The 14,847-nt window shown below is 46.3% G+C and overlaps 1 protein-coding gene across 2 annotated transcripts in view; it reads right to left on the reverse strand.

Moving 5' to 3' along the window:
• Positions 1-263: 263 nt before the first annotated feature.
• Positions 264-14,847, reverse strand: part of LOC133628462 (chromodomain-helicase-DNA-binding protein 1-like) — a 35,797-nt gene continuing 21,213 nt past the window's right edge. For both annotated transcript variants that reach the window (XR_009820708.1, XM_062016636.1), the window contains exons 3-4: positions 5,385-5,592; positions 264-3,642 (exon numbers count right to left, since the gene is read on the reverse strand). Coding sequence is in view for 1 of the 2 variants with exons in the window: in XM_062016636.1 (XP_061872620.1) it covers positions 3,505-3,642; positions 5,385-5,592 (346 nt within the window). In the remaining variant the exon portion in view is untranslated. The remainder of the gene's footprint in view (positions 3,643-5,384; positions 5,593-14,847) is intronic.

A 14,847-nucleotide genomic window follows, 5' to 3' on the forward strand; every position in this document is an offset into this window, starting at 1 on the left:
TACCCACAGCAGTGTCTTTTCTATTGCAGTCTGTGTGACCAGCCATGTTAGTGTCAGTGCCCTATGTGTGTGACTGGGCTCTTGCAACCAGATAGGACAAAGTCCTGGGCTGGAATAGGTGGCCACATTCATACTATCACTTACAATCACTGATGTGGTTTAACCCCAGACAGTAGCTAAGCATCATATAGCTGCTTGCTCACTCCGTCCTATAGTGGGATGAGAAAGAGAATCAGAATGGTAAAAATGCAAAAACTCATGGGTTGAGATAAATATGGTTTAATAGATAAAGTAAAAGCTGTGCGCACAAGTAAAGCAAAACAAGGAATTCAATCATTACTTCCCATTGGCAGGCAGGTGTTCAGCAATCTCCAGGTGTGGTGGTGTGATGGTTTAGCCCTGGCTGGGTGCCAGATGCCCACCGAGTCCTTCTATTACTTCTTTATTTGACGGTGCATCAGGGACACAGGATCATTCCCAAAGAATGTCCAATGAGGCATTAGAATTTACAAATATTTATACCCAACATTCTTTTGTTCTTTATTATTATGCATAAAAGTCTGCTTAGAATTGTTCACTAAATTTACCCTTTACCTTGATTGGTCATTTGTTACTTTTGCACATTACATCACTCTAATCAATTGGTCCCTTATTACACACGTTATACATATTCATATATATTTCAAAATCACTTGGCCAACTAACTGATTTAAGCTATGGATTATTAGGTGCTCTGGGCCAGAATGGTACTAATTATATGGCGCTCAAGACCAGAAAGTTACAGGGGTTCAGGACAGCAAACAGCCTAATGGTTTGTCCTGGGTTTGGCCAGGATAGGGTTAACTCTCTCCAGCTGCTGCCAGGGGGTGTGGCCAGGCTATTCAATCCCATGTGACCTCACGCTCAGGATATAAGGCCAGCAACCCAGTCATAGTGGTGATGTGGCTAGTGTGGGAACTGTGGTTGTGTTGAGTGGGTATTGAGTAGTTACACTGGGCATTGCTCATTTTTCTGTGTCCTTTGGCTATCATTGTAACTGCCTACTCTTTGTGGTGTTCTATTAAATTGTCCTTATCTCAATTCACAGAGTTCTAGAATTCTCTTGATTCTCCTCCCCAGCCTGCTGAGTTGGGAAGGAGTGAGTAACTGGATGGTTTAGTTATTGGTCAGCTAAGGCTAAACCACCACATGGTTAAGGCAGTGAACTTTCTTCCTCTGAAGCAATCGCTCCCCACATTGTTCTTAGATGTTTTATGGCTTGAAAATGCATGGATTTAAATAATCCCCCTCATTATCACTCTTATTTTCATTGTGCCTGATTTCTCACGCATGTTCTTCTTTTTGGGAGCACCAAGGAGTCCTAATTTTGCTTAGTTATGCTAACTTATTTATGAATTTTACTTAATTTTATCAAATAGGTTTTTTTTAATTATTATTTTTATACCTTCTATAACACCCTTCCTAAATTGGACAGGGGAGAAAAAAATATAATGAGAGGTTTGTGAGTCAGGGACAGGGAGATCAGTCATCAATGAGTGTCACGGACAAAACAGACTCAGCTTGGGGAGAAAAAAGTTTGATTTATTAAATGAACAATAAAAACAAAGAAGGGAGATGAGAAATAAAACTGAATCTTAAAACATCTCCCCCCACCCCTCCCTCTTCCCAGGACTCTCCTCCCTTCCCCCTCATTGTCAAAGGGTAACAACTGCTCCAGTTTGAGTACCCTAAGGGTCTTAAGATAATCCCCAGTAAAAATAATAACAAAATCCAAAGCAACAAAGACCCAAAGGCTGCTATCAAAGTCTAATCCTATCACTGCCAGCACAATTCATCTGGCTGTCAGCCAGATGGTGGTAGGTTGATAAATCTTCTGTACTGGAACACACCTAATTGACAACATTTAAAGCCGCAGGATAGAACCATTACTCTCTCTGTTGCTAACACTAATTAAATTGTACTAGTGAGGAAAGAAAAATAAATAAAGCTATTCACGATCTGATTCCTGTAGAGAGCACTCAACCAACTATCTGCATCTGTTGACTTTGAAAGAAGGAAACCATGAAAACGCTTCCTTATTTTGAAGTGGGTGATACCAAGAAATAGGACTGCTGAGTTTACTTACAGTTATTGAGGAGAAAACTAGGGAGCAATAAGGCTGCTTCGAAACTTCCCATTCTTGTAATCAAGGGCCTACTTTAGGCGTGATGCTATAACACTAAAATATTAACCGGAGTTGAAAAATAAAAGCAAGGCACACACTGTAGAATATGACTGGAGTTTAAGCTATGTACCAGAAATTAAGGGCAACATCCACCATGATTCACCAAAGAAATTTAAATACAATGATATTAATGTACTCAACTATTATCTTACCTTTAGAGTTGGGTAAATTAGAGCGTTATAAAACCATAGCATTTCTCAACATAGCATAGAGCCATAGGTAAATATCACAGGGACTATGGAATTTGGTACATGAAAGAAGAAAATTCAACAAGGAGAAACCTTGAGACACAAGTAAATACATGCCAGACAAGTCCTTGTGAAAAAATGCCACCGAGGTTGCCTAAATCCTACATTTAAATAAATAAGCAAAAATCATGTCAGTAAGATTCACAGTTGATAAGAAATTTTAACAAGTTGCTGCAGATGCTAAATTGAAGCAGCAACAGGGAGTGAGAATGTGAAAACATCACGCAGACACCAAGGGCAGTGGAGAAGGAGGGGGAGGAGGTGCCCAGGCACTGGAAGAGATTCCCCTGTGAACTGTGGTGAAGACCATGGTGAGGCAGGCTGTGCCACTTCAGCCCACGGCGGAGCAGAAATTGACCCGTAGTCAGGCAGAGGACCCTACGCTGGAATAGGTGAATGGCCAAAGGAGTCTGTGAGTCTGTGGGAAGCTCACCCTGGAGCAAGTTCCTGGCAGGACATGGGAATCTGTGGAGAGAGGAGCCCATGTCGGACTAGGTGTGCTGGCAGGTCTTGTGACCCCGTGGGGGATCCATGCTGGAGCAGTCTCTTCCTGAATGACTATTTTTCCCGTGGATGACCCACATTGAGGCAGTCTGTGAAGAATTGCACCCTATCAGAAGGATCCATGTTGGAGAAATTCGTGGAGGACTACTGCCCATGGGAGGGACCCCACACTGTAGCAGTGGGAAGTGTGAGGAGGCCTCTCCCTGAGAAGCAGCAGCGACAAAGTCCATCTATGATGAACTGACTGTAACTCTCATTCCTCGTCTACCTGCACTGCTGCTGGGGGATAGGAGGTAGAAACTTGGGAAGAAGGGAGAGGTGGGGGGAGATGTTTTCAGATTCAGTTTTTATTTCTCATTTCCCTACTCTGATTTGGTTATTTGTTAATAAATCCAATCATTTCTCCCCAAGTCCGTTTTGCCCATGATGGAAATTGCTGAGTGATCTCCCTGTCCTTAATTTGCCTTGCGAACCTTTTGTTATCATAGAATCATAGAACGGTAGGGGGTTGGAAGGGACCTTTAGAGATCATCTAGTCCAAGCCTCCTGCAGAAGCACGTTCACCGAGATCAGGTCGCGTGGGAACGCGTCCAGGCGGGTCTTGAAGACCTCCAGAGAAGGCGACTCCAAAACCTCCTTGGGCAGCCTGTTCCACTGCTCCGTCACCTGCATAGCAAAAAAAAAAAAGTTTTCTTATGTTTAAATGGAACTTTTTGTGTTCCAGCTTCTTTCCATTACCCCTTGTCCTGTCCAACTCCCTGCTCCTCACAAGACTACCTAAAACTAAACCATTTGACTAAATGCTCCTTGAATTCTGACAGGCTTGGGGCTGTGACCACTTCCCTGGGGAGCCTGTTCCAGTGAACAGTCACATCCTCAGTGAAGAACCTTTTCCTAATGTCCAATCTGAACTTCTTCTGATGCAGTTTCATTCCATTTTCTTGTATTCTATCACTGGTCACCCACAGTGAGATCAGCATCTCCCCCTCCTCTGCCCCTCTTGAGGAAGTTGTAGACTGTGATGAAGTCACCCCTCAGTCTTCTCCAAGTTGAACAACCCAACTGACCTCAGCCTCTCCTCATAAATCTTGCCCCTGAGGCCTTTCATCATCTTGGTCACCCTCCTCTGGACACACTCTAATAGTTAGATGTTCTTCTTATACTGAGGCACCCAAAACCACACACAGTACTCAAGGTGGAGTGCACCAGTGCAGTGTAGAGTGGGACAATCCCCTCCCTTGACCAACTAGCTATGCTGTGCTTGATGCACCTCAGGACACAGTTGTCCCTTTTGGCTGCCAGGGCACACATATTCAACTTGCCGTCAACTCAAACCCCCAGATCTCTTTCTGTGGGGCTGCTCTCCAGCCTCTCATTCCCCAATTTGTACATATAACTAGAATTATCTCATCTCAGCTGGAGAAACTAGCATTTATTCTTGGTAAATTTCATATGGTTGATGATTGCCCAGCTCTCTAGTCTATCCAGATCTCTCTGTAAGGCCTCTCTACCCTTGAGAGAATCCACAGCTCCTCCTAGTTTAGTATCGTTGGCAATCTCACTTAATGTACATTCCATTCCTGCATCCAGATCATTTATTAAAACATTAAAGAGCACTGGCCCTAAAATTGAGCTCTGGGGAATCCCACTGGTGACTGGCTGCCAGCTTGATGTAACCCCATTTACTAGAACTTTTAAGTCCAACTTGTCAGCCAAGTACTCACCCATTGTATTATGGACTTGCCTAGCTGTATGCTGGACAAAATGTCCAGCAAGATACTGTGAGAGACACTATCAAAAGCATGAACGTGATCAACAACAACAAAAAAACCCACAGAAAAACAATCCTTAACAGTCTTTGAATCTTATGGTAGGAAATATTTTATTACCTTTCATATATATTATATATCATCAAAATTAAGGCCATATTACACAGAGAAACAGAGGAGAGTTCAGGTAACTTTTATCCATTGAATTTAAGAGATTTCTAAACACCACTTTTTTTCTAAATTTGGCAGACTTTTTCTCTATACAGAAAATATGTCGTATCTAAGCCTGAAATTGTCATACAATCATTTATTGATATGAAGAAACTAAGTACTGGTGAGATAACTTTTAAAAAACGTTAGAAATAATATCACGTGTGGCAACAAGTTAATAGGTGCTTCTGGGTGGTAAAATTTAGATAATTGTCAAACTTTTGGTATTTACAGAGATGAGAATTAGAGAGTCCAATGTTTGTTATGAGAGCTAAGAGCTAAGCATGTGCACTAACCCAATCAAGTTAAAATTCCAGGTAAAAATTATGGGAGTTCTGTTTGTTTAAATTAAAACTGTTCCTGTAACTACTACTCCGCATGGTAGGGTTTTTCTCCCCACAAAGGGTTAATTTATATGTTTTGGTTTACCTCAGATCCATCAGCTTTTGCTGGTGGTTTAGCTTGAACTTGTTTCTTCTCTCTAGGTGTGTCAGACTCTGATTCTGATTGACTGCCTGACTCTGAACCAGACTCAGAGTCACTGCTACCTGAATGACTGCTACTTCCATCACTACTGCTTCCAGAGCTTGAACCAGATCCAGAAGCTGATGCCGACCCAGAATCATCATCTGATTGGCTGCAATTAAAAGTTAACAGGATATTACACAATGGCTAATTAAATACATTTTTTAAAAGTCAGATTAAAAAGACTTTAGTTTCACCTATAAATCAAGTTAGCCCAGACACATGAATAGCATACAGGTGAATGCATTGGATTAAAGAAATCGGGAATGAAAATTCAGATTTTAATCAGACACTTTTTACTAAACCTTAAAAAGGGGAGGGGAGGAGGACTGAGAGAGGAAAGAGTAGAAGCAGGGGAGAACATTAATGATTAATGTAGAGCAGTCAAAGAAGGGTATTTCTCACCCACACAAACCCTTACTTAGCTCTATCAAACCCCAAATACTTTTGTGTATACACACAACTTGGTTTTAGTCTTTTTAGATCAACAGAGTATGTGTCCCCCAGTTATTTCTTTATGGGCATGCATTTCTTCAGAGGAAATATAAACTCCATTTTTTTCATAAAAACAATACAGGAAAAATAGTATCTTTTAGGAAGTACTTACAAATGATATTTCATGTTGTGATTTGGACAAACTATATACAAAATATTACAAAATACTTGATTAAAAGTTTATAAAAGTAACTGGAAAACCAAAAGTATGCTGTCACACATAATACAAATCCATGTAGACCATCTTATACTGTTAAAATAATAGCAGTAAAATTCCCCACAAAGACACACTGAATTTGTTTAACCGTAACATATTCTCGAGACACAGGATTATTCCACCTGTATGTTCATTCACACTAGATTTAACATATTTAAATATAATAATATGTAAAGTTAAACATTCATTTCAGGATTATTCAAAAATATAGAAACATTTCGTTTTCTAAATTTTACAATGGCACGGAGTTTAAACTATAATCAAATTCCTCATTAGGTTAAATACTACCATACTTTAGAGATATCATGAGGGAAAATATTGGAAATATGACACCACACAAGAAAAATAATTTAAAATTTTGTATTGTAAACATTTAAAAAGAAACAATTCCCCAGTAAAGATAATACCAAAATCCAAAGCAATCTCTGTCAGCCAGATAGTGTCCTGTCACTGGACAGTACAGAAAAAAGTGATGCCCCAAACTCCTGACAACCACCATTTAGATATTTGTAAATATTAATGAATTCCCCCTGCAGTCTCCTCTTATCTAAACAGTCCCAGTTCCCGCAGCCTTTCCTCATAAGGTAGATGCTCCAGTCCCCTGATCGTTATGGTAGCCCTACGCTGGACTCTCTCCAGAAGTTCCCTGTCCCTCTTGAGCTGGAGAGCCCAGAACTGGACACAGGAATCCAGATGAGGCCTCACCAGGGCAGAGCAGACGGGGAGGAGAACCTCCCTCGACCCGCTGGCCACACTCTTCTTGATGCATCCCAGAATGCCATTGGCCTTCTTGGCCACAAGGGCACATTGCTGGCTCAGGTCTAGTTTATGATCAACCAGTTATATTTCTTTCTCTCCTGTCCAGTTTAGGAGGGGGAGTGATAAAACAACTTGGTGGGCACCTGACACCCAGCCAGGGCTAAACCACCACAAACCAAGATACGCTATAGGTTGCTGAGACCATACAAGCAGCACTGCATAACACAATACTCTTGAAACTCAAATAGCTGTAATAGTCTGTATATCAAAGGACTTTCCTCTGAGAAATGTAATGGATTTAAACCAACAGTAACAGTCATGAGGAACCCTAGGTGTCGTGGTTTGGCCCAGCTAGCACAGCAGCACCACGACAGTCTCTCGCTCGGTGACCCCATTCACCCCCACCCTCGTTAGGATGACGGAGGCCCCAGCGAAATGGGAGTAAAAAGATAAGCAAGGTTGTTGTGGATTGAGACAAGGGCAGGGAGGGCTCGCTGCCAATTACAGTTCTGGGCAAAACAGACTCCAGTACTCGATTTAGAGAGGAAAGTAGGAAAGTTTATTCTACGAGAAACAGAATGGAATAAAAGCAAAAAGGGAGTAGGATGACGAGAAAATTGCAACCAGCACTTTAAGATCTCCCTCCCCCATCCCTCCTTTCTTCCTGGGCCCAGCTCACTGCTCCCGATATCTCTACCTCCTCCCCCCTCAACGGCTCAGGGGGGCAGGGAGTGGGGGATGTGGTCAGTCTCTCACAGATGGGCTCTGCCGCTTCTGTCTTCTCAGATGAGGACGACTCCCGGCATTCTTCCCCTGCTCCGGGACACAGTCCTTAACGAACTTCTCTGGTGTGGGTTGTTCCCAGCAGCTGCGGCTTCTGCCGATACAGGGTCCCTCACACGGGACGCAGTCCTTGGTGAATATCTCAGGTGTGGATTCTTTGCCATGGTTGCAGTTTCTGCAGTTACAGGGTCCCTCTCTCGGGACAAGGCCTCTTCCGGGCATAAGTTTAATGAGCTGCTTTGTCGTGGGTTCCTTCCCACAGTTACAGCTGTGGATATTGGGTCCCTTCCTCGGGACACGGCCTGCTCCGGACATAGTGATAAAGGGTCCCTCCTTCGGGACACGGCCTCTTCTGGCCATAGTCACTGTCCCTGGCTCGGGGGCCTTAATGAAGTGAATCGCTGCCCCTGGTCTGGGGCCAGCTTTAGCAAAATGAGTCTCTGCCCCTGATGCGGGCTCATTATCAAAATGAGTCTCTACTGCCGATGCGGGGTCTTTAAAGAAATGAAAATAAATCTCAGCTTCACCAGTTCTCTCCGTAGAATGCAGGGGAGTCTCTGCACCAGCACACCTCCTCCTCTCTTTCCTCACTGACCTTGGAGTCCGCATGGTTGTTTCTCTCACTCTTCCTACTCCTTGCACTACCACTAGCCAGAAGAAAAGAAAAAGGGCAGAAGAAGGAAGAAGATGGAGGAAGAAACCTCCTCTTCCGGCTTCTTCTTAAAAAGTGATCATGGAGGCGTCTAATTGGCTCAGCCCCAGAAGTGGGTCTGGCTCAGAGCTGGGGAGAGTTGCGAGCAACTTCTTGCAGGAGCCATCTTTACAGCCCCTTCCCCCTTACCAGAAAAGGCTATCATGTCAAACCATGACACTAGGCAAAACACACTATGAACAAAGAGCTGCTAGGATAACTCAAGAAGGAGACAGAAATCTATGAGAGGCGGAAACAGGGCCTGATTTCTTGGGAAGAGTATAGGAACATTGCCAGAGCATGCAGGGGTGCAACCAGGAAGGCTAAAGCCCTTTTAGGATTCAACCTGGCCAGGAAAGTAAAAGAAAATAAGTAGGGTTTTCTCAGGTATATCACCAGCAAAAGGAATATTAGGGAGAATGTGGGCCCCATGCTGAACGCAGAGGGTGCGCTGGTGACAGAAGACACAGAGAAGGCTGGACTACTGAATGCCTTCTTTGCTTCGGTCTTTACAGCCAAGGCCGGCCCACGGGAAGCCCAGTCCAGCAAGGATAGTAGGATGGTCGGGACAACAGCGGACTTGTCCTGGGTGGAAGAGGAAGAGATTAAAGACTTGTTGGCCAAGCTTAAGGCTCATAAGTCAATGGGACCTGATGGCATGCATCCAAGAGTGCTGAGGGAGATGGCTGATGTGCTTGCTAAGCTGCTCTCCATTGTTTTTGAACAATCACGGAGGACAGGCGAGGTGCCTGAGGACTGGAGGAAGGTCAATGTCACTCCAGTCTTCCAAAAGGGCAACAAGGACGACCCGGGAAACTACAGGCCGGTCAGCCTCACCTCCATCCCTGGAGAGGTGATGGAACAGCTCATCCTCAGTGTTGTTACTAAACATATGAAGGAAAAGACGGTTATCAGGGGGAGTCAACATGGATTCACCAAGGGGAGATCCTGTTTGACCAACCTGATAGCCTTCTATGAGGGCATAACTATCTGTCTAGATGAGGGGAGAGCGGATGTCATCTACCTTGACTTCAGCAAAGCTTTTGACGCTGTCTCCCATAACATCCTCATCACAAAGCTCAGGCAGTGTGGCTTGGATGAGTGGACGGTGAGGTGGATCGAGAGTTGGCTGAATGACAGAGCCCAAAGGGGGGTGATCAATGGCACAGAATCGAGTCGGAGGCCTGTGGCCAGTGGAGTTCCACAGGGATCGGTTCTGGGGCCAGTCTTGTTCAGCATCTTCATCAACGACCTGGATGAGGGGACAGAGTGTACCCTCAGCAAGTTCCCTGATGGCCCCAAACTGGGAGGACTGGCTGATACACTGAAAGATTCTGCTGCCATTCACCAAGATACTAGAATCATAGAATCAGAGAATGGTAGGGGTTGGAAGGGACCTCTAGAGATCATCTAGTCCAACCCCCCGGCAGAAGCAGGTTCACCTAGATCAGGTCGCATAGGAACATGTCCAGGCGGGTCTTGAAGACCTCCAAGGAAGGAGACTCCACAACCCCCCTGGGCAGCCTGTACCACTGCTCCGTCACCCTCACGGTGAAATAGTTTTTTCTTAAGTGGCACTTTTTGTGTTCCCGCTTCATCCCATTACCCCTCGTCCTGTTACTATCTACTATAGAAAAGAGGGATGTCCCAACCTCCTGACACCCACCCTTTAGATATTTATAAATGTTAATAAGATCATCCCTCAATCTCCTCTTCTCCAGACTAAACAGCCCCAGTTCCCGCAGCCTTTCCTCGTATGAAAGATGTTCCATACCCTTGATCATCTTGGTGGCCCTACGCTGGACTCTCTCCAGCACTTCCCTGTCCCTCTTGAGCTGAGGAGCCCAGAACTGGACACAGGACTCCAGATGAGGCCTCACCAGGGCAGAGTAGAGGGGGAGAAGAACCTCCCTCGACCTGCTGGCCACACTCTTCTCGATGCATCCCAGGATGCCATTGGCCTTCTTGGCCACGAGGGCACATTGCTGGCTCATATTTAGTTTATTATCAATCAGGATATTGATCACCTTGAGAGCTGGGCAGAGAGGAACCTCATGAATTTCAACAAGGGCAACTGCAGAGCCCTGCACCTCGGGAGGAACAACCCCATGCACCGGTACAGGCCGGGGGTTGACCTGATGGAGAGCAGCTCTGCGGAGAGGGACCCGGGAGTTCTGGTTAATAATAAACTGAACATGAGCCAGCAGTGTGCCTTCGTGGCCCTCCCCTTTTGCTCTGTGCTGGTGAGGCCTCATCTGGAGTACTGTGTCCAGTCCTGGGCTCCCCAGCTCAAGAGGGACAGAGAACTTCTGGAGAGCGTCCTGCGCAGGGCTACCATAACGATGAGCGGACTGGAGCATCTACTTTACGAGGAAAGGCTGCGGGAACTGGGACTGTTCAGTCTAGATAAGAGACTGAGGGGGGGAATCTCATTAATTTTTACAAATATCTAAATGGTGGATGTCAGGAGATTGGGACATTCCTTTTTTCTGTTGCATACAGTGACAGGACAGGGGGTAATGGAAAGAAGCCGGAACACAAAAGGTTGCACTGAAACGCAAGGATAAACTACTTTTCTGTAAGGGTGACGGAGCAGTGGAACAGGCTGCCCAAGGGAGGGTGAGAAGTCTCCTTCTCTGGAGGTCTTCGAAACCCGCCTGGACGCATTCCTGTGGAACCTGATCTAGGTGGACCTGCTTTTTAGCAGGGGGCTTGGACTAGATGATCTAGAGCTTATCCCTTTTACCCCTTGTCCTGTCACTGGATGCTACAGAAAAAAAAACTGGCCCCATCCATTCTCTTGACACCCATCCTTTAGGTATTTATAAGCGTCGATAAGGTCCCCCCTCAGCCTTCTCTTCTCCAGGCTAAACAGCCCTAGGTCTCGCAGCCTTTCCTCATCAGAGAGATAAATGTTCCAGTCCCCTGACCATCCTGGTAGCCCTGCGCTGGACTCTCTCCACAATTTCACGTCTCTCTTGAACTGGGAACCCAGAACTGGACTGGTGCCTGGTGCCCACCAAGTCATTCTGTCACTCCCCCTCCTAAACTGGACAGGGGAGGTAGAAATATAACAAAAGGGCTCACGAGTCGAGATAAGGACACGGAGATCACTCAGCAATTACCGTCATGGGAAAAACAGACTCAACTTGGGGAGAATTGGTTTAGGGAAATGAGAAATAAAAAACAAATCATAAAACACCTCCTCCCATACCTCCCTTCTTCCCAGGTCCCTACCTCCTCCCCCCCAGTGGCACAGGGGGATGGGGAGGGGAATGGGGGTTACGGTCAGTTCATTACAGGTGGACTTTGACACTGCTTCCTCTAAGAGGGAGGACTCCTCACACTTCCCACTGCTACAGTGTGGGGTCCCTCCCACGGGAGATAGTCCTCCATGAACTTCTCCAATGTGGATCCTTCCCACGGGCTACAGTTCTTCACGAAATGCTCCAGCATGAGTCCTTCCCAAGGGGTGCAGCTCTTCACAAACTGCCCCTACATGGATCATCCATGGGGCAAACAGGCCTTCAGGTACAGGCTGAAGAGCAGCAGAGGATAGCAGCCTGCATTCTTGACAAGACGTGGCACTCTCTCAGCCATGTCTCGGATCTTGGCTCCCGGCAGGCAGCACACCTCGTGCGACTCCTTGTCCGATTGACAAATTGGTCTCTCGGTGCCTTTTCACACGGAGTCACCCACTATGAGCACATGTTGCTACTTTTTACAGTGCCCAGTGCCTGTTGCTGATGGAGTGGTTGCTGAGGTTTCCCCTTCCAGTCCTTGCTCATGTGTGTCATGGTTTTGTGTGGAGCCGTTTCTGGTAAGGGGGAAGGGGCTGTAAAGATGGCTCCTGTAAGAAGTCGCTCAAAACTCTCCCCAGCTCTGAGTCAGACCCGCTTCTGGGGCTAAGCCAATTAGGCGCCTCCACAATCACTTTTTAAGAAGAAGCCAGAAGAGGAGGGTTCTTCCTCTTCCTTCTGGTTCTTTTTTCCTTCTCTTCCGGCTGGTGGTGGTGCAAGGAGTTGGAGAAGAGAGAAGTGACCATGCGGGCTCCAAGGTCAGCGAGGGAAGAGAGGAGGAGGTGTGCTGGAGCAGAGACTCTGCATCCTGTGGAGAGGACTGGTGAAGCAGAGATTTGTTTGCACTTCGTTAAAGACCCCGTGCCAGGGGTAGTGACTATGCCCAGAGGAGGCCGTGTCCCGTGGAAGGGACCTCATATTTGCAGAAGCCATAGCTGCTGGGAAGAACCTACACCAGAGAAGTTCATTAAGGACTGTGTCCAGTGTGAGGGACCCCATATTGGAGCAGGGGAAGAATGCGAGGACTCATCCTCCTCTGAGAAGAAAGAAGCGGCAGAGACCATCTGTGAGAGACTGACCACATCCCCCATTCCCTACCCCCCCCCGTGCCGTTGAGGGAGAAGGAGGTATAAGAAGAGATATCAGGAGCAGTGAGCTGAGCCTGGGAAGAAAGGAGGGATGGGGCAGGGAGATCTTAAAGTGCTGGTTTCAGTTTTTTTCTCATCATCCTACTCTCTTTTTGCTTTTTGTTCTGTTCTGTTTCTTGTAGGTAGTAGAATAAACTTTCCTTACTTTCCTCTCTAAGTCGAGTAGTAGAGTCTGTTTTGCCCGGAACCGTAATTGGCAGTCAGCCCTCCCTGCCCTTGTCTCGATCCTTGGTTATCTTTTTTTCATCCCATTTCGCTGGGGCCTCCGGCCGTCCTAACGAGGGTGGGGGTGGATGGGGGGGGCAGTGAGCAAGAGACTGGCATGGTGCTTCATTGCTGGCTGGGCAAAACCACAACATATTGTTAATGACTCACATTTATTTTTGGTAGGGACACTGGATGGTGGGCAACGAAGCAGAGCCCTGCTCTTTCGGGTCACCAGGGTCTAAGGTGTTTCTTTTTCAGTGGTGTCTGATACAGGTACATGATTTTGGAACCAGCTATCAGTCTCCATCTCTGCTCCTCCAACACTACGGAGCCTACTGTCGGTTTCTTGCAAATCTTCCACCTGATGCTACAGCTCCTGGAAATCATATGATATCACAGGTATAACGGAAACATGGTGGGACAACTCATATCACTGGAGGATCGCGATGGATGGCTAATAGGCTGCTTCGTAAAGACGGGAAGAGAAGAGGAGGAGTTGGCTCTAAGTTAAGGAGAACCTTGAATGTATAGAAGTCAATTGCGACAATTGTGGAAGTCCGATCAAATGCCTCCGCGTCGGGATCAGAGTCATCATCTCCGACGGGGATCTTAAAGTAGGCATCTGCTATCAACCTCCACGCTAAGAGGATAAGGCCACCGAAGCAATATTTGGGTGACTTAAGCACGCTTCAGGTCAACAGAACCTGGTTCTTTATGGGCGACTTCAACTACCTAGACGTTCGGTGGAAGAATACAGCAGCTCACATGTCATCCATCATAGGATCATAGAATCATTTTGGTTGGACAAGACCTTTGCGGCCGTTTCCTCTTGTCCTATCACTTGTTACTTGGGAGAAGAGACCAACCCCCACCTTACTACAACCTCCTTTCAGGTAGTTGTAGAGAGCGATCATGTCTCCCCTCAGCCTCCTAAACTAAACCTCCTAACTAAAACAACTCCAGTTCCCTCAGCCGCTCCTCATCAGACCTGTTCTCTAGGCCCTTCCCCAGCTTTGTTGCCCGTCTCTGGACATGCTCCAGCACCTCAATATCTTTCTTGGAGTGAGAAGCCCAACACTGAACACAGTATTCGAGGTGTGGCCTCACCCAGTGCTGAGCACGGGGGGCCATAATTGCTGCCCTGGTCCCTCTGGCCACCCTATTTCTGATACAAGCCAGGATGCCATTGGCCTTCGTGGTCACCTGGGCACCACTGCTGGCTCGTGTTCAGTCAGCTGTCGATTAACATCCCCAGGTCCTTTTCCACTGCACAGCTTTCCAGCCACTCATCCCCAAGTCTGTAGCGTTGCATGGGGTTGTCATGGCCCAAGTGCAGGACCTAGCACTTGGCCTTGTTAAACCTCATACAATTGGGTCTCAGCCCATTGATCCATGCTGTCTATGTCCCTCTGAAGAGCCTTCCTGCCCTCAACCCTATCTACGCTCCCACCCAGCTTCGTGTGATCTGAGAACTTACTGAGGGTGCACTCAATCCCCTCATCCAGATCATTGATAAAGATATTAAATAGAACAAGCCCCAACACTGAGCCCTGGGGAACACCATTCTTCATACAAATGTTAGATGCACCAACCGGGAATGAGGCATTGCTCGACTTGCTACTCACAAACCAAGAAAACCTGCTTTGTAATATCTTGGTTAGGGATAGCCTTGGCTACAGTGATCACAATATTGTGGAGTTTGAGATCCTGCTGAGGACACTGAAGGTTAGTACTAAGACAAAGGTTTTAGATTTTAGAAGAGCAAATT

This window comes from Colius striatus, chromosome W (assembly GCF_028858725.1).
Source record: "Colius striatus isolate bColStr4 chromosome W, bColStr4.1.hap1, whole genome shotgun sequence".
Lineage (NCBI taxonomy): Eukaryota > Metazoa > Chordata > Aves > Coliiformes > Coliidae > Colius > Colius striatus.